General features: G+C 42.1%; 1 protein-coding gene and 1 long non-coding RNA gene across 6 annotated transcripts in view; one reads left to right on the forward strand and one right to left on the reverse strand.

Moving 5' to 3' along the window:
• The window catches only part of LOC142599196 (spindlin-Z-like), a 130363-nt gene extending 124074 nt beyond the window's left edge, over nt 1-6289 (forward strand). For all 5 annotated transcript variants that reach the window (XM_075739101.1, XM_075739097.1, XM_075739096.1 and 2 more), the window contains 2 exons: nt 319-552; nt 2456-6289. In XM_075739101.1, the coding sequence (XP_075595216.1) occupies nt 319-552; nt 2456-2655 (434 nt within the window). In that variant the 3' untranslated portion in view covers nt 2656-6289. The remainder of the gene's footprint in view (nt 1-318; nt 553-2455) is intronic.
• Nucleotides 1-24420, reverse strand: part of LOC142599267 (uncharacterized) — a 675914-nt gene that overhangs the window by 193073 nt on the left and 458421 nt on the right. The gene's annotated exons all lie outside the window — the stretch shown is intronic.

Consider the following 24420-nt stretch of genomic DNA (forward strand, 5'->3'; position numbering starts at 1 on the left):
AGATATTTAAAATACAGACACTATTCTTTGCTGTGGCCTATATTGGTCTCCCTTTACCTTGCATTATGATAGTTTCATTAATTGGGGGGGGGTGTACAATGATGGAAAATGTCAATAAGAGTGTTAACATGTTAAAATAATTCTTCAAGTTCTGCAGTTCTTTGATCTTCAACTCTCTGGAATGGATAGTATTTGTTTTGTATGTGAATGACTAACTTTCAAACAAATTTATTCATGAATCTGGATAAAGATTATTTTTTACAAAGACTTATTTCTGTACTTTTGAATGGACATACTTATGAACTGCTACCATTTCAGCTTCATCTCGAATTAGCGATGCCCACCTGGCAGATACAATGATTGGCAAAGCTGTGGAACACATGTTTGAGACAGAGGATGGCTCAAAAGATGAATGGAGGGGGATGATATTGGCTCGAGCTCCTATTATGAACACATGGTTTTATATTACCTACGAGAAAGATCCTGTCTTGTACATGTACCAACTCTTAGATGACTATAAAGAAGGTGATCTTCGCATTATGCCTGATTCCAGTAAGTAGGCCAGTTACATTTTTCTTCTGGAAAGCGGAATCTCTCTTTGTTTTATTGTTCGGCTTATGGTTTATGTATGGAAAAGAGAGCTGACAAACAACAATCTTTTTAAGTATCAAAACTAACAAAAGTTACAGTACAACAGAAAATACATCTATATTAAACAGCTTCTGAAATATTTTACTTGAATCAGTGGTGAAATATGCAATAAATATGGGAAAATCCTTTTCTGCAATAATTCCTAATTCTGATAAAGATATACATACTATTGTGGAAGAGATTACACTTAGACTTTTTTAACAGAAACTGACAAACTAGAAGCCTTCCACTGTTATTTTCTTAAAGAAGTGTCACAAATCAATAGCTATCTCAAGGAGCTGTATTTCTGAAGCAGTTCTTATAAGAATAATGTTTTGGGGCTAACTAAAATAGGTTAATTTAGTTTGGGTAGGCATCTTCAGCTTGGAAAGCTTTTGATTAGTTTCTTGGAGGAAAGAAGCACTAATCTTTTGAAAACTCATTTTCTCTCATGTTTAAACACATAAGCAGGAAAAAAATTTCAATAGGTTAGGAGGGATATTTTTTCTTCCTTTCTTGAAGTGAAAGTTATTGGGTTTTTTCCTATAAATATAGAAGGATTTTCACAGAATCAGTATTGTTCAAGAGATTTGGATAGCCAGTACAAAAAAAGAAAAACATTTGTCAAGAATATTGTACTCTCATTTCTCTCCTGCACCTCAAAAGCCCTTCTCTGACAGAGAGGCAATTTTGGCTTTAAAGTAAATTATTAATTAGATAACTAGTGTTTGGCTATGCAATGCACTACATAAATATTATTTAAAATTCATTCATTGAATTTCTGAGACTGTCTTTCTTCAGATCTAGCACTGATAACAAATAGTCTGATGGCTGAGTAAACAAGTGGCACTTATTTGCATAACCTCTGTAGTAATCCTATGTTTTTAGATTTTTTCCAGCTTAACAAAAAGCAACATATCTGTGGCTTGAAGAGAATGAGCCACAAATGTTCATGGAAAAAGTGACCTTCCTATTTCTAAAGAAACAAAATAAGTTCTTTCAGAGTTGACACCTCCAAATACCTTGTAATTCCTTTTTAAATTCTGCTTTGCTTTCTTCCATCTTAGAAAAATAAGCTAAAAGGCTTATGCTTTCCATATTTAAGAATTAAGTTTTTAATGCATTCTTTTTTTCCTGAGACCATCTACTACTTACCTCTGTTTCTAAGACACTCTGAACTATGAGCTACCTTTCCTGAATCTGGTTCTTTTACAGACAATGTGAATTGTGTCCTTAAGGATACTTCTGGGTAGATTTTGCTAGAAAAGCAAAGAATATAGTTAGACTTCCCAACAATATCCATTCTAGTGTGAAATCAAAAGCCCTTTTTAACAGCATTATTGATTAAGGAGGTTACACTTAGCTTGGAAGATGTGGTTTTGATGCAATGACATGTTTGCATTGACATTTTGGATAAAGCACATGGGGAGAGGGAGTTCTAGCACACATGCCTTTCTGTTAAAGAGACTCAGTGCCTTGTTCTGCTGGGGGCTTAATTTGAATTGTCTACAAACATGTTCTGTAACTGGTGTATAAACCTTCATGTCAAAAGATTTACTTTTCTAACCAATTGAAGTGCTATTTTTTACTTCATAAAATTGAAGATAGTATTACCAAAAAAAAAAAAAAATAATTCTCTGACTGTACTTTCTAGAAGCATGGCAATAGTTAGGTGCTTGTCTGAACAACTCCATTTGTTTTAGACATATTCTGCATTTTAAACTTGTGATTGTTTCTTAACTTTTAAAGAAGGCTCTGCAGTTTTTTATATTGGAAAAAAAATCCATAAATACTGACCAAAGTACATTGTATTTTCATATTACAGATGATTCACCTCCTGCAGAACGGGAACCAGGTGAAGTTGTGGACAGCCTGGTAGGCAAACAAGTGGAATATGCCAAAGAAGATGGCTCAAAACGGACTGGCATGGTCATTCATCAAGTTGAAGCCAAACCATCTGTCTATTTCATCAAGTTTGATGATGATTTCCATATTTATGTCTATGATTTGGTGAAGACATCCTAGACGTCATCATGAACTTCTGCCAAATTTGTGGAACTATTAAATGTAAAATTTGTAGACACAAAGACTTGACTGTTTTTCAGTTAAATGAAAGCTTAAATGTCCCTGCGAACCCACAATCTCTGCCAGCAAAACTGTTTTGTTCTGAATAATACAAATTTATGTGAATGTGACACATTTTGCATAAGACAACTCCTTTTCTTGAAGGAAGTTGTTATATTTGGGCGGGAGGGAGTTAAAAGCAAAGAACAGCTACAAATTCAAGCTGTGTGAAGTCAATCTAGTATTGTAATCTAGATTTTTTCATAGATTTTAACTTTTTCTTCAACCTTGCACTCACCTGTTCAATTGCTACATGCAAGTATTGTTTGCTATTTTAGATATGCCTTCTTTTGTAACATTAAATTTAATTTCTTGGCTACTGACAGTCCTTGTTTTCTGGGTTGGGACAGAGGTGACTCTTCTGAAAAGTTTAAACAGTTTGTGCAGCAGTAAGGAGTGCCTAATGCAAGTAACATCAATCTACTGTTTCTACACTTTATTTCAAATTAAGCTTTTTAAGAACTTGCAGTATATGGAAACACTTCTGCATTTTTACTAGTCACAGGGCAGTAGGATATCAAGTGTTTGACTTATGCACCTTTCAGTGAAAAGGCTTTAAACTATAAAAATATATTTAATCTGTATAACCAATTAATTAGAAAATGCAGGTTAAGGACCTGTGTTTGCAAGTTGTAGGAACCAGTAAAATACACACAACAAAGCTGCCTTTAATCCTAAATGTTGTACTCTGTTTTGTTATACACATTTCTTAGCAGAACCTAAGTGCTTGGTGCCACAAGTTTAACAGTATATATGCTACTTAAGAAGACTTTAGACTACACATTGGCAATCAGTAGTCTCTCATTTAATATCAGAACCTAGCAACCTGGATGTTTGTGTGTGGACTTAGAAACCTAATAGTAGTTAATCTTTTACACGGTAAATACAATCTTAAGGAGGTGGGGGGTCCTTTTACACTGAAGACCTCCTTTAGACAAGGAGAAGCATTTGTTGCCTTCTGCTCAGTCTGCTGTATTCCTTTGCTTTGTTTTGGTTTTTGCTATTGTTTTTAACCATTTTGGTTCAAGAAGGCATCTTCTCAATGTATTCTTTTTCTGGCTTTTCCACGTAAGGAGTGTCCAGACAAATCTACAGTTTAAACCTGTTGTTGCCTTTTGTGGTGTTCTTGCTTTGAGGTATGCTGTTAACATGAATTTCATTCTATGAACACTAGAGTTCTGCATGCCAGTGGTGTACTATCTAATGGGAGCTATAGACAGTCTCAGTGGTTCAGTCATCTGCATTAGATTGTGGATGTAAATAGCAGCCCACAACAGCAGAATCCTTTCACAGTTTTAATCTTGCAAGATAGTTGTAAATCAAGGTTAGGGTATTTGTTGTTTTTTAAGTGTAGCAACTTTTAAAAGCATCAGAATTGTAACAAGGATCAGCACAGCAACAAAATTGTCATGTTAAAGCAGAGCTACAAGCTTCAAAGCACTGCTTCACAGAAATACAGTATGTGAAGAATGTGAATATAGTCAACACTATTGATAGATAGAAAGAAGGAATACATAGATATCCAACCTTATGCTGTTAGTGGAAGGATGCAGGAGAGGTACTGTTAATCAGAGATCAGAGGTCTGACCTCTATTGTGAGTATTCTTGATATCAAAGACTCAGTGGTTTAAGCCCCTTTCTGTCCATTTGTTTTGACCTGATTTCATATTTTAGCCTTAAGGCTTGTGCCTCATTATGTTGTTAAATGGTAATACTGTATAAATATGGTATCTTAATTCTTTGTCCCTTGCTACTATATTGCATTATGTCCTGTATTTCATCATTGGCAACCAAAGGCAGGCTATTGTCTTTCAGTTCACAGTTTCTCAATCCAGTCTTTAAGCACTAAGTACCTGAGTCAATAAATTTTCATTGTGTTTTGAACAAAGTGAGCAGATTTGCAACACAGTGCTTTCATCCTGCAGATCTGTTATGTGCTTTCTACTGACTCTTAAGAGTCCTGCATGTAAATCTCAAAGCTGAGCCTGGCTCCATGAGCCCAAGTTGATATTTGTGGCACAAGAATGAGTGTATTGATTACACACAAAATACATGAATTTGCGGCTTTACATCTAAGGAATTCAAGATTTGTTTTGAAATATTTGAGGTTTAGGTCTACTGGAACATTTTTAGCATTAGGTTTGCATTTGTGGGTTTTATGCAAGCCACTCAAAACACCACATATTTTGCTAATTAGAATATAATCTCTACATTGTCAAATTGATGGTTGTTTTTAGATGTCCCCGTTGTCTGTTGCATGGGTTTTTTCTTTTCATCTTTTTTCTTAAGATTGGGGAGGGGTGGTTTTGTGATTGTTTTTTTTAATAGCTTAAACCACCTTTTTGAGACTTGAGACTAATTCCACTCCCTGTCATCTGCTTTGGGCTTTGTTTTAGGCTCATGTTTCAGATCTGCATGCAGTGCTTGCATTACCCTAGTAACTACATGTTGGTCCCTTGTTCTAGGGGTTCAACATTGCTTTCCAAATTTATCATTGGGCGTGTGATGGCACAAGCCATGGATCTTTGTATAAAAGTTATTGGCCTCTCTCATTTACCTGCTGTAGTATTGTTGTATATTGTGTGTGTGCATGATGTCAGGCTGCCATGTAAAACCTTTAAAAAGGAAAAAAAGAAAAAAAAACAAACTTAAATGCAGACCATCCTTTTTTGCATGCTTAGAAGGTTAGAATGTTCAATGTAACAAAATGAAGTTGCATGATATAATGTTTAGGTTTGGGTTTCATTCTGTTTTTATTTTGTGTTCAGTTTTTTGTGAATTTGCTTATTGTGCTGTTTGAATGGTTGGTAGTAGGATTAAATGCACTGGTGAGGCGAACATAGTGCCAACGGAAGGTAATTTTCCAGTTGTATGTGTCATACAGCATTTGAAGGGACCACGTATTCTGTTCAAGAATAAATAAAATCAGAATCGATAAGTAAAACACTACATTTTTTTTTCTTTTGAGTGCCAAACTTTAAACTAAGTTGGACTACATAACGACTGAAATACTTTGGGGAAAATTTATTATACCTATTTATTGCAATAGGTATAAGCCTTCTTTAAATGAATTATTTAAAAATGGAGGCTTATCTTCAGATAAAATGGATTACAGTTGCTTCAGGGAAAAAGAATTATGGTAAAAGCAGTTTCTGGTTCCTTGAAAATGTTGTGGTTTTTGTATTTTACATCATTAGTGCAATTTGGATGGTTCTTGGTATGTGTATAGTTCAAAGGTCTTCGTGATCACATTTTAAAATTAGGTAATGACTTCATCTTTAGAGCTCGATTTCATTATTTTTATTTTATTTCTCTGCATTTAGAAGTATGAACACTTTAAATCTGTTACTTAATTCTGTAAGTAATTTTTATAATTATGATGTAACTCTATCCTTAAAACATTTAAAATAAATCCTTTATGTGCAATTCATGACTGTAAATTTTATTCTCATGAGCAAAATGTAGTGATGTGACTTCAGACTGTGAAGAAGCAGTTTCTTCAGTATTTTAATTAAAAAGGACTTAGTATTTTAAAGTTGAGCCATGTATGCTGGTATAATACTTTCCCCTATGAAATAAGTTTGCTTGTGAAGTTAAAACTTTTTTTCTTTTTCTTGCCAAGTAAGAAAGAATGTCAATAAGATGGAATTTGACTGAGGTAAAGCATAATGCTTAAATTGTATTTCACCAAAAGCAGAAAAATTCCTCCTCAGGGGTTTATGCAATGCTATGAGGGAGCCTCTTATTTCCAGAACACGCTATAGCTCACACTGTTAGCAGTAGTTCAGCAGAGGGGAAAAGTAGAAGTGTTTGTCAGTGTTTAGTTGATACATTTGTCTGCTTTGAATTAATGTGCTTAACTAAAATTTGAATGTTATTTTACTTACTAAATTAAAAAAAAAGATAAGTAGAATTTATCTAAACCTAGAGGTGATGAGCAGTGAAGAGAATAATACCACAATGCTGTGAATTTCCTTAAGACACATAAGTTCTTCATACTAATGCATGAATACTTAATTATTTTATGTCGTTAAAGGTAAATTACCAAGCCTGACTTTGAATATTGAAATGATGAGATTTTCCTTATTCTTCCCTTTTCCCTGATTATAGAGGGGAAAACCTTATATGGGTACCCCAAAATATATTTTTGGCACCAAGTTACCAACATCCCTGGACAGTGGAAAGGACTGCACCCTCAGCAAGTTCACAAATGATGCAAAACTGGGAGGAGTGGCTGATACACCAGAAGGTTTTGCTGCAATCCAGAAGGACCTCAACAGGCTGGAGAAATGGACTGATAGGAACTTCATGAAGTTCAACAAGGGGAAGTTCAAAGGAACAACCCCATGCACCAGTACATGATGGGGGCTGACTGGCTGGAAAGTAGCTCTGCAGAAAAGGACTGATGGAATGGAGGGTGTCCTGGTGGATGTCAGGCTGAACATGAGCCAGAAATGTGCCCTTGTGGCAAAGGCGACTAACAGTATCCTGGGCTGCATTAGGATATTGTTGCCAGAAGGACAAGAGAGGTGATCCTTCCCCTTTATTCAGCATTGATGAGGCTGCATCTGAAGTACCATGTCCAGTTCTAGGCTCTCCAGTACAAGAGAGACATGGACATACTGGAGACAGTCTAGTGAAGGGCCAAGAAGATGATTAAAGGACTGGAGCTTCTCTCCTATGAGGAGAGGCTGTCACCTGGCTCTATGGGGACAGATAGGTTCTTTTGGGGATCCTTGGCAGAATGATGATGACACTAAGTTGTAGTTACAATTAAAGCTTTATTTTTTTAGCAGAATTTTATGATTAGCATAGGATCTTATGATCAGAGTAGCACAGGATTTTTAATAAGCAGAATCAGTGTAGCACAATTTTATAAGTAGCATAGCATAGAATTTTATTGCACAACTTAGCTTATGGTTTCTAATTACCTGCACTCTCTGCAGTTCAGGTCAAATCTTAATACATGACTTGCCATATCAATATAACAATCATAATCTAGACTTGAAATATGTAAAAGAATATGAGTCACTCAATCCTCGGAAGAAGCAGATGACAGTGGAGGCATCCCTGATCACCAGAGGATCACAGGTTTTGCTGTCCATCAGCAGTTCCAGTCCAAGTCCCACTTGGGACTTAACTTGTAACTGCTTGATTTTATAGATAGTGCTCTGTGTGCTGGTATACTGTTCTGTGTTAGGATCATCACAACCTGGTTGGCCAGGTGCCTGGGACCTTCAAGGCCAGTAAGGAGGGAAGAAGTCTGCCTGGTGCCCAGAAACCTGGAGGCCAATAGGGAAGGGGAGAAGAAATCAGCCTGGTGTGCAGGACCTTCAAGGCCTGATGAGGAGGGGAAAGGGGACTGATACATGACCAGCTCAGTCACAGAGAATGGCTGTTTACCTTATAAAATGTCATTAGTTGTGCTAACCATGTTACCAGGGGTCAGGAGCAAGGGGTACTGGTCACACTGAGAAGAGTTGGGACTGTTTAGCCTGAGGAAGAGAAGACTTGAAGGGGTTTCTCATCAATATGTACAAATACTTCATGGGAGAGAATGAAGAAGAGGGAGCCAGGCTCTTCTCAGTAGTGTCCAGTGACAGGTCAAAAGCCAATGAGCACTAAGTGAAACACAGGAGTTTCTGGCTCAACATCAAGAAACCCTTTTTTTACTGTGAGGGTGACTTGAGCACTGGAACAGGTTGCCCAGAGAGGTTGTGGAGTCTCCCTCCTTGGAAAGCTGTCTGGACATGGTCCTGGGCAACCAGCTCCAGATGACCCTGCGTGGGGGGGTGGTGAGTGTGTGGACTAGATGACTTCCAAATGGTTCCTTCCAACCTCAACCATTCTGTGGTTTTTAAGGAAGGGCAACCTGGAAAAAATTATCAGGCTTCTAAGCTTTCAGGCTTTACTCTTCCCATTTTACTATTTTACTGCTCTGAATTCCTCAATTCTTCTTCCAAATTTGGAGTACAGCAGCAATATATGTACAACATAATGTAGCTGAGGTCCCACCAGTATCAATAAGCTGGTATATATGTAACACTTTATTATTCTATTTGGATGTTAATTACTGCTGCATGTCCCTTTTCTTAAATCATTGTCATGATTTACATAACTTCAGTTGTACAAAAAATGTAAACGGCTTTTGTAGTCTGCCAGTTAAAATACCTATATATTTTGGCTTTTTTTTTCTCCAATTAATCCTTAAATTTACTTGTGAAAGTCCAACTCTGTTGAATACAAGTCCTTTTTTGAACATCTCCATGCTTTCTGGTGCCACACTGTTACTCAGGTCTCTACACCAGACTACCCTGTTCAAAGCCGACTCTGGTAATGAATACTGACATCTATGCACTTCAATTTGAGCAACCTTCTTTTGTTTTTTTCTTTATTGTGCTCCACCTAGACCTGACATTTGAGAGGCATATTTTTGTTAATAAATTAAGATAATCACCACAACTTAAAGCACACTTTACGCTACTTTAAATGCACATTCAAGTTAAATCAATGGAAGTTTACATAGACAGCCACTATTTTGGGAGGGGAGAGGACTGTTTTATTTTTTACAATGTCTAATAACATTTGTGTGGAAGACAGCTCTGAAAGGGCATCTAATCCTTTAAATATATAAAAGGAAATAGAAGATCCTTATGCATTTTGCACAAGAAGAGTTTGGACTGCTGATTTTTAGTTCTGCGGAACTATCTACGTGTGGTATATACTCATCTTTGAACTGGACTGTGGGATGTCTTCTTAAATTATCCTTATGAACATTTTGATCTACAAATGGAATCATGTGCTGGGAATGATTTGCTGTGTTTTCCATAGAAGTTCTAATTAATTGGGGTTTACAGTACTGACTTCTAGCCATTTTGAACTTAGAAAAGCAGGTATCTAACAAATTCTTATGAATTTAATGAATTAGAAAACAAAGCAACCTTTTAAGCTATAACAGCAAACAATGTTAATAGCAGAAGCAGTACAAAACAAATCTATGATATGATTCAGAGATCATTCTCAAAAGTGTTAAGAAGGATGGCAACAGCAAGTTATGCAAGTGACTATTTTTGCTACGTTACCACACATTTCATTGGAGAAAGATGAAACTGTCTTCCTGGGGATCCTCACAAATCTCAGGTTTTGTACACCCATTCTAAATTTGCTGCTTTCAAAAAATATTCACTCTGCCTCATTCAAAGTTCTCTTGTTAGAGAGGCTCAGTTTATTGTCTACTGACATGTTGAAAGAATAAAACAGAAAGTGAGAATTATCATGTAGTTTTTTGAGAAACTGAGATGGAAAAGCTAACTTGGTTGATTCAGAATTTCTGATGGTAGGAAAACAAACATATATAGATCCAATAACAACTGAATTGGGAACTGAGAATGAGAGCTAATTCCAAGAGAATGAAAGAAATGCTAACTACATAATAGAAACAGGCCTTTAGACTTTACCAAAGAGAATAAAATCTAAGATTAATAATATAAGGTTATGTGGAAGGGAATGTCTGCTTTAAGGGTATCTGGTCAGTGACCTTTTTCAATGCAAAAAGGAATAATAAGAAAAGGAGAAAGCCATAAACAAGAACATACCAGGGATGGAAACCTGAGGACAAATGATAAGGGAGGCAGTGATGAGAACCAAACCTGGTCAGGCACAAAAATTGATGAGGGCATGTGAGAGTGTAAGAATGTTTATTCCATTAAGGTTATCTTATTGGGGACCTTCTCAGTTGGGAACCTAAGAGAAAAAGGGGGAAATCAGAAACAAAATATGCAGAGACACAGACCTGACAAAACAAATATGGAGACAATGACAAGAAACAAACCTCACCAGTCACACTAATTGATGGCCTACCAAGAAACCACAGGTACCATTTCCAAGAAGATCAACCTGGACTTTGCAACTGATAATATTGTAAATCGGGGGGATCCCGGACATCCAGGTGGGAAGGGGTGCAGGAATCTACAAACCCATGAAGCAATATGCAGGGGAAAGGGGGAGCAAGCAGGAACAAAGGGGGACTAGACAGAAAGGAGTATAAAAGGGGCTGGTCTCATGTAAAGTGGGGCCTGTCAGCATGCTTATCTGGCTGAGCCCTGCGCCTGATCTCCGCAGTCTGTCCTATCTTCTTATATCTTATTAAATCTTTTCTTAACTATCCCTCTGTGCAATCTCACTCTCTATCTTGTGTGTATGTGTGCTGCAAGGACTAAGTGCCGGCTACTGGTGAGACCTCTGTGTGTGTGAGTGGAATTTTGTGCCAGCTACTGGAGTCAGACTGGGCATGTAGGCCCCCTGCAACCTGTGGTGTCAGCTACTGGAGTAAGTGAGGGTCCTAGCATCAGTAGTTGATGGGCCATAGCTTTCTGGATCTTGGGAGGGTCTTGCAGACTTTGCACCTGGGGTGCCAACTACTTTGGCAACTGGTGTAAGTGGACTGGATGCCAGCTACTGGAGTCAGGCCATGGTGTAGACACCCCTGGCCTGTGGTGCCAGTTACTGGAGTGAGTGAATGTCTCAAGGCCAGCTACTGGAGTGAGTGAGGGTCTTTAATCTCCAGTCACTGGGGTGGGAATGGGGGGGGGATGTCCCCCAAAAACCAGCCATTATGAAGGATCAGCATGAGTGAGGTGAATGAGGGGCTCAGCACCAGCAGCTGGAGCAGGACTGTGAGTCAGAGCCTGTGTGAGTCGAGTGTATCTTCCCCAAACCTGATGTGTGTGGGTGTGTGTAATTCCCTAGCAAACTTCAAGGTGGACTAGCCATTTAATAGGAACCTGTGAGGTAGGTAACAGAAGAGGGCCTGGGATCTGGGCAAGGATAGTGGATGGACAGAGAGGGTTGTGCCATACTCAAGGGATCTGTGAATGTGCATGCGTTTGTGAATCTATAGAGTGTTGTGTGTGTGCCTTCACTAGTGACCTTCTACCTCTACCAGCCGAAGAGGAGGAAAGGGACTTGGCTATCTATGTTTGGTTTATGTGGGTCCTGTATGTAGGTGCTGTTGAAGACAGTGCCTTGGCTGTGGCAGTCTGTGTAACCGGCTGTGTCAGTGTCCTCTGGGATATGCGTTCATCTTTGCTACTGATTGAACCTGCAAATGGGAAAGCAGCAGTCATGTCCCTCAGCTTGGGCAGAGAACCCAGGTGAACCAGGCTGGGCCCCAGTGACTGGGAAGGAGGAAGTCCTGGGCTGGAGTTACTGGAGGCTGTGGCTGCCCTTAACAAATTATTGCCTGGGATGAACAATGATCTCTACTGCTATAAATCCAAACAACATTCTGCTGGTCCTTAATTTCATATTAAAAAAAACAGGAGTGTATATGGAGGAAGATGCATAGTATTTTGGCTTCCATAGAATTAGTTTGACACATGGAACGTCTCATATTTAAAAAATAATCTAATTATGTAGGCAAATGGCCTAAATTAACCTCATGTGCTCCAATTTCAGAATTTTTACAGTTCAAAAATAATGTTAGTTACACTCTTACAGATAATCTGAAAGAGTGTGAAAAGGGACATCTGAATTGCCTGAGATTTATAGAATATAGTAGTGTGGAAGGAAGGAAGGAAAATTCATGATAAGTGCTAAAAAATGCACTGTAGGAAATTTGTGATGCATTCAGTCATCTCCCTCAAATATCTTTCACTTCCCACTTTATGTTGAGATGTTGCTCTATAGAGTAAAAACCTCTGCATTCAGTACTGGATCCAAACTGCAAAGCAAAATGGTGCTGATGACTTTTTTCCACTGAGATCAATAATGAACAAGGGAAAGTCTGCACAGTGCTGACAAAGAAAGAAATTTGAATCCCATGGATTCTGCTTTCAAATATATTTCCACTTTTCCATAAGCTATCTGATTATATCTCTGATAAACATTTTAGAAATAATCAATGTGATTTCAAGTTTATTTTTTTTAACTATCTTATTTGTGTTTTTTGGTGACTGAGATTAGCCATTAATCTTGAATGGCTACTTGACAGGATAAATGAGCAGAAATAAATGTCAAAAAACTATTTGATCTTTCTCACTATTGGGATAGCAGTGAGAAAGCAGCCTCCAGTAAGGTATAATGGCAAATGAATTAACTGATGGCTTTTTACTAGGCTCTCTGCCATAGCTATAAGGAGAGATTAATGCTCAGTTGTGAAGCAATAATCCTTTAATCCCTGGGCCAGATTATGGTTGGTCCTGTCCCATGTGTAGCTTCCTTTTTGCAAGGTGATTAACAACATGTAAGGAAGGCTTCATCTCAACGCTCAGTGGTACTTGGGGAGTCCTATCCCATTCAAAGTCTATTATTTGTTTTCAAGCAGGTAAAAATCCATTTTAGAAGAAGAATTTGTGCCACAGCTAATCTGAGATGCAGATTGTGATGTGGTTTCACTGTGAGTATTGAAAACTTAGGGTTTGAGGCTTCTTTAAAGCTTAACTCCCTATATATGCTGACAGCAAATCTGCCCTATAGAGCTTTCGGGTCCTTGCATCCTGAGCCTGACTTTCTGTCTCTTCACTGTGTCCCATTTGCATTAATCTGTTCCTGTGGCTTTGTCCCAGATCCATCCCTGGAGCAGCCTGTTTTCAGAGTTAAGAGTCTTCTGGAAAATTACTTTGCGCAAAATAGTGGAAGAGGTCCTACTGGGCACAGATAGAAGGCTGTCTATGTACTTTAGGATCTTCAACTTGTAAATTGCATCTCATCTTTTCCAGCATTCTGGAATATGAAGAAGAGAGAGACTTAAATTCAAATACTCCCTCTTTTGAATTGTTGACCAAATTTTGGGATAAGATTACTCTTTCCTTTGAAGACAAGAATAAAATAGCACCGGTGTTTTAGTCACAAATACGAAGCACAGTACCATATAGGCGATGAAGAAAATTAACTCCATCCCAGCCAGACGTAGTATAGCCTCCGCCCCTTATTCCATACCATTTGCGTCATGCCCAGGTCCTACACTATCTAATACATCTTCATTAACTGCCATCCTCCTTGCAGTCCTTTGACTTATACACAGATATCATTCCCTTAGTCTATGGGCACCCCTGTAAAACATCCATAAAATGTCCATCAAATGTCCATTGAGTTCATTTAGTCCATCTGTTATGGTGGTCGCTCAGGACAGGAGAGGCAGCATGTTGTGCTGAGTTACTGGGTGCCAATGCCAAAGCCAGCTCAGGTTAGATCACTGCTGCACTTTTCCAGCTTCTTGAGAGGCTAATCCTCCATTTGTTCAGGTGATTCCCGCTGTAGTAATTCCTAGAATACATAACTCAAATCATGGGTTATTTTCCCTCAAGGTTAAATCTCCCTGAGGTACACATGGGATTTCCCCATCCTCCTGCATTACCCACCAAGTACACCCAGGTCCTTGAGTGAAAGCAATCCCACAAATGAGTTTGCCTTTTCCCGAGGAAGGAATAATCGAGACTGTCTTTCCCAGACAGTTCTTTATGTGTAATATGCGGACCTTATCTCCTTCTACAGCATGTAGGGGTTCTGTTTGGACAAGGCCAGGTGGGTTAGCAGAGCCTCTAGTATTAACCAGCCAAGCAGCTTCTGCTAAATTTGCTTCCCAGTGCTTGAATGTCCCAGCACATTTCTCTCAGTATGTTTTTTAACAGTCCAATACATCGTTCAATCTTCCTAGATGCTGGTAAATTATAGGGCGTGTGGTACACCCAGTCAATTCCATGCTCCTTGGCCCATGTGTCTATAGGTTGTTTTGGAAATTAGTCCCATTGTCTGACTCAGTTCTTTCTGGGGTACTGTCCCACCACCAAACTTGGTTTTCAATGCCCAGGATATTGTTTTGGGTGTTGGTATTACTTCCAGGTTATGTTTCCAATCATCCAGTGGTCACCTTCACCCTGGTAAGCACATGACACTTGCCTTGGTGGGTTTGCAGCAGTGTGATATAATTGATCTGCCAATCCTTCTCATATTGATATCGCAGCCACCATCTTCCATGCCAGAGAGGCTTTATCCACTTGGCTTGCTTATGGCATGTTTTGCATTCATGAATAATCTGTGTGATGATGTGGATAGTCAAGTCCATCCCTCAATCATGAGCTCATCAGTATGTTGTATCTATCTCTAGATGTCCCAATATTTCTTGGGCTCACCAAGCTATGAATCCTTACATTCCCAGTCCAGGTCCACCTGAGCCACTTAATTTCTGGCAGCCTGGTCTACTTGCTAATTGTTTTGATGTTCTTCAGTGGCACGACTCTTAGACATGTGAGCATCTGCATGGCGGACCTTTACAAAAATGGTTTCCTACTTGGGCAGCAATGCCTTGCCACAGTGCAGCAGCCCAGATGGGTTTACCTCTGTGTTGCCAATTGGTCCTTTTTCCATTGCTGTACCCACCCCCACAAGGTATTCACCACCATCCATGAGTCAGTATAGAGATAGAGAACTGGCCACTTTTCTCATACTGCGATATCTTGGGTGAGATGGATGGCTTTCAGTTCTGCAAACTAATTCAATTTGCCTTTTCCTCCAACAGTTTCTGCGATTTGTCTTGTGGGACTCCACACAGCAGTTTTCCACCTCCAACAGTTTCCCACAATATGACAGGGCCCATCAGTAAACAGAGCATATTTTTTCTCATTTACTGGTAACTTCTTATACAGTGGGGCCTCTTGGGCATTGTGAGAAATGGGTCTGTAAGAACTTTTGTCTCAAAGATTGCTTTGCTCAAGCAGGAAACCCCTCCAGCTACTGAGTGCGATAAGGACGATAAGGGTGATTGCAGGTGGTAAGGACAATTGCCAGGTCATAAGGACTATTGCCGGGTCGGGTCGTAGAGACTTTCAACCTTGCGGGGTCATGAGCCACCGAGTCAGATAACAGTCACGTGAAGAACGGGGCTGGAACTGCAAGAAGTGTGTACGCATGTGCAGGAACGTGGAGCCGTGTCATACGTGCCATTGTGAAGATGGCCACCAGTATAAAAGGGGACTGCCAAGATGAGGGTGGTGCACCTTCGCCCACTGCCGCAGAACAAGAGATTTGGACTCTCCCAAGATGGGCCCCCGAGACGCTGTCGACCCACACCTTTGCCCACGGGACACTGTGGACCGGTGCCTTCGTCCACGAGATGCTGTGGACCCACGTCTTTGTCCACCGTCACAGAACAAGAGATTTGCCCCCCCCCCCCGAGACACCATGGATCTGTGGCGGTGACTATTCTTGCGGTTCTATCCTGGAGTCTTGCTTTGTTTTCTGCCTTTCTTTTCTGCCCTGTCCTATTGCTCTTATCGGTTACCTTTATCTTTTCTTTTTTTACTCTTTTCATAAGAAAATTGTTTCTGGTATACGGCATTTGACCTTGTTTGTGTCTTAATCTCGCTCTTGGGATCGTATCGAAACCTCCCTGACATTGGATCGGGACAGGCATGAGTCATCTCCTCGGGTGATACTCTGAAATCTCTACCTTCTGGCCAGTCTATAATCTTTTCTAGGACTCCTGGGCGATTGGGGTTCCCCATTTGAGCCTGTTGTGTGATCAACACTACCCTCTTACTCCATGTAGTTCTGGTTGCATGATGAATAGAGAGGATCCTTCCTTTGAACATCCAGTGCAGCACAGGCAATCAAGGTGCCAAGAGGAGCTGTGCTTCTCTACCAACAACTTCTGAAGTGGCTTGAACCGCCTCATATGCTGCTACTCTTTTTTCAGTCAGAGTGTAGCAGGCCTCAGATCCTCTATACTCCCAGCTCCAAAGCCCTAGAGGTTGATTTTGAGTCTCTCCAGATGTTTTCTGCCAGAGGCTCCAGGTGAGACCATGCTCCCTGGCTGCAACGTAGAGCACATTTTGCACAGATGGTCCTGTACAGATGGGCCCAAGGGCTACCACGCAAACTCTCTCCTGTTTGATCTGTTCAAAGACTTGTCACTGGTCAGGACCCAACTTGAAATAGTTCTTCTTTTGGGTCACTCAATAGAGAGGGCTCACAAGCTAACTGTAACCTGGAATATGCATTCTCCAGAATCCCACAATGCCTAGAAAAGCTTGTGTTTTGTTTTTGTTAGCTCATGGGGACATGGCTGTTATCTTATTGATCACATCCATAGGGGTGTGATGACACCCACCTTGCCATTTTATTCCCAAGAACTGGATCTTTTGTGCAGGTCCTTTGACCTTGCTTTTGTTTTAATGGCAAAACCAGCTTTCAGAAGGATCTGAGTTATCCTTTTTCCCTTCTCAAAGACTTCCTATGCTGTGTTGCCACACACAATGATGTCATTAATGTATTGCCGGTATTCAGGGGCTTCGCCTTGTTCCAGTGCAGTCTGTATCAGTCCATAGAAAATGGTAGGACTGTGCTTCCACCCCTGGGGCAGTTGTTTCCAGGTGTATTGGACAGCCTTCCACATGAAAGCAAACTGTGGCCTGCACTCTACTGGCAAAAGAATTGAGAAAAATGCATTGGCAATGTCAATTGTAGCATACCACTTGGTTGTCTTTGACTCCAGTTCATATTGGAGTTCCAGCTCAATAGCAATTGGAGCAGTAATCTTTCTGGATGGACCATTTTTAATCTGTTTTTCTTCACAATTCACATATATTGTCTTCCAGGTCCGAGGTAGGTGCACCATCCCACCTCCTCATGTCCTCCTCAGGGTTGCACAGATAGAACCACATGGTGGTATGTGGCATGTGCCCACAGTTCCCTTTCCTTTGATCAGGGAAAGGCCAACTCTATATGGCACTCTTGATAGCTGAGATGCTGGCCTGTAGGGGCATGGATGAAGAGATATTCTCCACATTCTCTTTAAGTTGCTGTAACTGGCGGGACAGTCTCTCCACAGCTGAGAGGCCCATAGCAGGAGCAGAGGGGAGAGATTGTCCTTGAATTGTCAGAGCTGTCAGGCCAGTCTATTCATGGTTGGTGCCTTGATATCTGCCCAGTCCGCTATCGCCAGGGTGTTGGGGTATGACAGTGAGCTCCATACAGACTTCCACCACATAGACCACATGCACTGGATGTCTTCTGGATCATTGGAGTCCTGGTTGTTGTCCAGGTCACTGTAGACCACCTCCACCACTGCTAATTCCCTCAGATACTGGACACCTTCATCAGTGGTGGTCCACTTTGCTTAGCAGTTGATTTGAGGACCATAAAGGTGGACTAGTGTGTTGGTTTTGTGTGGCAAGGTTTTGGCAGCGGGGGGGCTACAGGGGTGGCTTCTGTGAGAAGCTGCTAGAAGCTTCCCCTGTGTCTGACAGAGCCAATGCCAGCCGGCTCCAAGACGGACCCGCCGCTGGCCAAGGCCAAGCCAATCAGCGCCTCTGTGATAACATATTTAAGAAAGAGAAAAACAGTTAGAGAGTGCTTTTGCAGCCAGAGAGAGGAGTGAGAAGATGTAAGAACATCTGCAGACACCAAGGTCGGTGCAGAAGGAGGGGGAGGAGGTGCTCCAGGCGCCGGAGCAAGATCCCCCTGCAGCCCGTGGTGAAGACCATGGTGAAGCAGGCTGTTCCCCTGCAGCCCATGGAGGGAGGATGAGGGGGTGTAGCGATTCCACCTGCAGCCCGTGGAGGACCCCACGCCGGAGCAGGTGGAGACACCTGAAGGAGGCTGTGACCCCGTGGGAAGCCCGCGCTGGAGCAAGCTCCTGGCAGGACCTGTGGACCTGTGGAGAGAGGAGCCCACGCCAGAGCAGGTTTGCTGACAGGACTTGTGACCCCGTGGGGGACCCACGCTGGAGCAGTTTGCTCCTGAAGGTCTGCACCCCGTGGAGGAGACTCACGTTGGAGAAGGCCGTGAAGGACTGTCTCCCGTGAGAGGGACTCCATGCTGGAGCAGGGGAATGATGAGAGGAGTCCTCCCCCTGAGGATGACGAAGCGGCAGAAACACCGTGTGATGAACTGACCGTAACCCCCACTCCCCATCCCCCTGTGCCGCTGAGGGGGGCGGAGGTTGAAGCCGGGAGTGAAGTTGAGCCCGGGAAGATGGGAGGGGTGGGGGGAGGTGTTTTTAAGACTTGGTTTTATTTCTCATTCCTCTACTCTGTTTTGCTTAGTAATAAATAAGATGAATTCCCTCTCTAAGTTCGGTCTGTTTTGCTCGTGATGATAATTAGAGAATGATCTCTCCCTGTCCTTATCTCGACCCGTAAGTTTTTTTTTTCATTGTACCTTTTCTCCCCTGTCTAATGAAAGAGGGGAGTGATAGAGTGGCTTTGGTGGGCACCTGGCCCTCAGCCAGGGTCAACCCACCACAACTAGTTAAAAGAGGAAAATTGCTGAACAAAGATGGAGCCAGACTCTTTTCAGTGGTGTCCAGTGACAGTACATAAAACTTTCTCTCTGCTGCTCCTTCCTCCTCATGCTCTTCCCCTGCTCCAGCATGGGGTCCCTCTCATGAGATACAGTCCTTCCCACAAGCTGCAGTTCTTTAAGAACTACTCCAGCATGGGTCCTTTCCACAGGGTGCAGTCCTTCAGGAATGGACTGCTCTAGCATGGCTCCCCAACAGAGTCACAAGTCCTGCCAGAAATCCTGGTCCTGTGTGGGCTCCTCTTCATGGGCCATAGATCCTGCCAGGAGACTGCTCCAGGGCAGACTTGCCATGGTGTCACAGCTTCCTTCAGTGCACATCCACTTGCTCCATTGTGGGGCCCTCCATGGGCTGCAGGGTGGATATCTGCTCCCCTGTGGCCCTCCATGGGCTGCAGGGGGACAATCTGCCTCACCATGGTCTTCACTACGGGCTGCACAGGAATTTTTGCTCCGGCTCCTCCTTCACTGACCTTGGTATCTGCATAGTTGGTTCTCTCACATATTCTTACTCCTCTCTTGCAGCTGCTGTTGCACATTGTTTTTTGCCCTTTCTTAAATAAACACAGAGGCACTACGAACATTGCTGATGATTGGCTCAGCTTTGGCCAGTGGTGGGTCCATCTTGGAGCCAGCTGCAACTGGCTCCGTACGACATGGGAGCAGCTTCTGGCATCTTCTCACAGAAGCCACCCCTGCAGCCCTCCCCCCCCACCCCGCTACCAAAATCTTGCCATGTAAACCCAATACAGAAGTGGAGAGAAAAAAAAATATTTTTAAAAGATCAATATAATTGCCTTTCTTAGGATCTTCAGATAAAATATCTGCTTCAGAATTCCGTCTGGATCCTAAATCTGTACCCTAGTGCTGATACATGCCCTAGTTTAAATGGATTCCCATTATCTGGTTTTGCTTGAGCTATTAGATATAGTTTGTTCCCCATGGTTCCTTTCCTCAAACTTCTTTTTCTTTAGCTTTCCATCCTTCAGCTTCCCAGTATAGGAGCCACTGAACGGCCCCAGCCCATATGACATAGAAACCAGTATATATTGTGCCGGCACCCTGCTCGGCAGGTAGCACTGCTGCCTGGAGCTCAGCCAACTGAGCTGACCCCTCTGTTTCCTGTATTTCAGATGGTCTCTCGGAATGTGGCAAGAGGGCAGCTCTGCCATTCCATTTCCCTTTAAAGCTTTGTGCTGATTCATCTGTGAACCAAACATCAGATCAACCCTCAGATCTTTGTGTAAATCAGGTAGGGGTGGTATATCTTGAATGGATATCTGAGGGTGGCATATCAAGGGGTTGTTCAGCATCCCCTTGCCATTGTTAATTTCCCTGTAAGACCAGGTTTCCACTCAACCCAGTCATGATGTGCTATGTACATTACCATTTTCTGAATTGTACTGGAGTGTGTAATTCCCTGTGGAACAGGAGTAGATTCTCTAATTTCTTTAAGAATAGGGAACGGGGTTTGAATTTCTAAGGGTGTGTCTAATGTAATGGATTCAGTATCTAACAGGGCTGTGTAAGTAGCCAGTAATGATTTTTCCCAAGGTGAATATTGCACTTGGGAACCTTGCTACCCCTTTGATTCAAATCATATAGGAGTTAATTGGGCTTTATCAGGAACTCGTTGACACAATCCTCATTGATATTCTTTTTCTGAGAGTTCTATATGTAGACTAAAAGGGACTCCCAGTATTACTGGGCCCATAGCATGATGTTCTGAAACGTTGCATATTAATAAACAAAATGCTTCTTCATGAATAACTGTCCATTCCCAGGTAGCACATTTTTTAAACAAATTATATAAGGGTTGAGCAATTATACTAAATTCTGGAATATGTGCTCGCCAGAATCCTAAAGTTCCTAAGACTTGTCAGAGCTCCTTCTTCAGATATTTGCTGTAAGGTATCAGAGGGAATACACTGTCTGCCACCTTACCAGGTTATGCCTAAAAATTGAACTTTTTGGCTAGGTGCTTGTCATTTTGCTTCAGGAATAATAATCTCCTTGTTTTCCAGATGGTCTAGAATGTAATCACTCATTATTTGGACATTATTGGGGGAATCCCCTCCAACTAGAATGTCATCTATATATTGATATCCCTGGTTCCTGTGGGACTTGTTCTAATCCCTTAGCTAAAGCCTGAACTGGCAATGTAGGGCTATGTTTGAATCCTTGAAGTAAACATGTAAAAGTGCACTGTATTCCACCCCAGGTAAAGGCAAAGCTCTCTTGATATTCAGGTTGCAATGGGGCAATGAAAAACATATCCTTTATATCCAAAACAGCCATCTTTGGTTTGTTCTAAAGCAAACCAAAAAGATTTGTAATGGAAAGGACAGCAGCATGTAAGTGTCCAGTATTTTCATTCTATTTACAATAATCTACTGTTAAACACCAGGTACCATTAGGCTTACATGGGGGAGTTACATGGGGAATGAGTTTTCTGAATACACCTTTATTCTAAATCCTGAATAAGAGCAGTTGCGAAGCTTCAGGGCTAATACGATATTGTCATACATGAGTTAAGGCACTTTTAACTAATTTGAGCACAGCATGTAATAGAGAAGTGCTGGACCCTTCAACTGGTATTCCATCCATAGAGATTACAGAATTCTGAGTTTGATGTTTTGGCACCAAAGTGCCTAAAGGAATCTTAATAGTCTGGGATTTTACTATATTCATACCTAATATACTTAAGGGTCCTACTGCCACTATAAGTGTCAGTATTCTTCCATTGAGCAAAATCAATTTTATCCTGGCCACAGGAAGCTCTTGTCTTTTCCCCACAATCCCTCTTATACAGATCCTTTCTCAAGTTTTCTTTACTAATCCAGGGGCATCCTCAGCTTTAATCATTGATATTGAGGCTCCCATGTCAATGAGAAAAGAAAGAATATTTCTCATTTACTATTAATGATATACTAGGGCTTTCACTAATATTAATTCCAAGAAATTTCAGCCACTTGGGACAAGTAATTGAAAATCCCTGGGCCAGAAGCTGGAAGCTCATCTGTTAGTTTCCTGATACTGGGAGCAGGGTAACAGACAGAATAATCAGAGCTGAATCAGGAAAGCAGACAGAACAATGTGGGTTTTTTTCCAAACAATTTTTTCCTCCTGAAGACTATGCTCAGGCACATGGAAAACAAGGAGGTGATTGGTGACAGCCAATATGGCTTCACTAAGGGCGAACCGTGCCCGACAAACTTGGTGGCCTTCTATGATGGGGTTACAGCGTCTGTGGATAAGGGAAGGGCAACTGACGTCATCTACCTGGACTTGTGCAAAGCATTTGACACTGTCCCACATGACATCCTTGTCTCTAAATTGGGGAGTCATGGATTCGATGGAGAGACCACTTGGTGGATCAGGACTTGGCTGGATGGTCGCACTCAAAGAGTTGTGGTCAACATCTTGATGTCCAAGTGGAGAACGGTGACGAGTGACATTCCTCAGGGGTCAGTATTGGGACCAGCAATGTTCAACATCTTTGTCGGTGACATGGACAGTGGGATTGAGTGCTCCCTCAGCAAGTTTGCTGACGACACCAAGCTGCGTGGTGTGGTCGACACCCTGGAGGGAAGGGATGCCATCCAGAGGGACCTTGACAGGCTGGAGAGGTGGGCCCGTGTGAAACTCATACAATTCAACAAGGCCAAGTGCAAGGTCCTCCATGTGGGTCAGGCCAATCCCAAGCATGACTACAGGCTGGGCAAGGAATGGATTGAGAGCAGTCCTCAGGAGAAGGACTTGGGGATGTTGACTGATGAGAAGCTCAACATGAGCCAGCAATGCGCACTTGCAGCCCAGAAAGCCAACCGTGTCCTGGGCTGCATCAAAAGAAGCATGACCAGGGAGGTGATTCTGCCCCTCTGCTCTCATGAGACCCCACCTGGAGTACTGCATCCAGCTCTGGAGCCTCCAGCATAAGAAGGACATGAAGCAGTTGAAGCAAGTCCAGAGGAGGGCCACGAAGCTGATCAGAGGGCTGGAGCACCTCTCCTCTGAGGACAGGCTGAGAGAGCTGGGATTGTTCAGCCTGGAGAGGAGAAGGCTCCGGGGAGACCTAATTGTGGCCTTCCAGTACCTGAAGGGGGCCTTCAGGAAAGCTGGTGAGGGATTGTTTATCAGGGAGTGTAGTGACAGGTCAAGGGGTAATGGCTTTAAACTGAAAGAGAGTAGATTTAGATTAGATATTAGGAAGAAATTCTTTACTGTGAGGGTGATGAGACACTGGACCAAGTTGCCCAGAGAGGTTGTGGATGCCCCCTCCCTGGAAGTGTTTAAGGCCAGGTTGGATGAGGCTTTGAGCAACGTGATCTAGTGGAGGGGGTCCCTGCCCATGGGAGGGGTCTTGGAACTAGATGATCTTTGAGGTCACTTCCAACACAAATCATTCTATGATTCTATGAACCTGGACGGGCTGGAGAAAAGGGCTGACAGGAACCTCATGCAGTTCAACAAGGGGAAATGGCAATTCCCACACATAGGGAGGAATAACCCCTTGCACCAGTGCATTCTGGGGGACACCCATCTGGAAAGGAGCTTTGCAGAAAAGGACCCGGGGTCCTGGCGGACACCAAGTCAAACGTGAGCCAGTAATGTGGTCTTGTGAAAAGGCGGCTAACGGTATCCCAGGCTGTATTAGGCAAGGCGTTGTTAGCAGGTTGAGGGAGGTGATCCTTCCCTTATATTCAGCACTGGTGAGGTCACACCTGGACTACCATGTCCAGTTCTGGGCTCCACAATACAAGGACATGGACATACTGGAGAGAGTCCAAGTGAAGGGCCATGAAGTTGATATAAGGGACTAGAGCATCTCACATCTGAGGAAAGGCTGAGAGAGCTGGGAATGTTTAGCGTAGAGAAGGCTCGGGGGAATCTTATTAATGTATATTAATACCTAAAGAGTAGGTGCAAAGAGGATGGAACCAGGCTCTTTTCAGTCATGCCCAGTGACAGGACAAGAGGCAATGGGCACACAGTGAAACACAGGACGTTCCATCTGAACATCAGGAAACACTTTTTTTACTGTGAGGGTGACTGAGCACTGGAACAGGTTGCCCAGAGAGGTGGTGGAGTCTCCCTCCCAGGAGATATTCAGACCGTGTATTGACATGGTCCTGGGCCACCAGCTCAAGCTGGCCCTGCATGAGCAGATGTATTGAACCAGATGACCTCCAGACACCCCTTCCAACGTCATCCATTCTGTGATACTGTGATTTGTATTTAAGATTATTTACTATTCCTTAAAATAAGTTCTTTAGTCTTTGGTTAAGAGGAGAATTTAAGTTCCTGGAATGATTCCAGATTCCTTCAATCCCAAGAATTCCTAATGATCCAGGAAATATTAGGAAG

This window comes from Balearica regulorum, chromosome W, assembly GCF_011004875.1.
Source record: "Balearica regulorum gibbericeps isolate bBalReg1 chromosome W, bBalReg1.pri, whole genome shotgun sequence".
NCBI classification, from domain to species: domain Eukaryota; kingdom Metazoa; phylum Chordata; class Aves; order Gruiformes; family Gruidae; genus Balearica; species Balearica regulorum.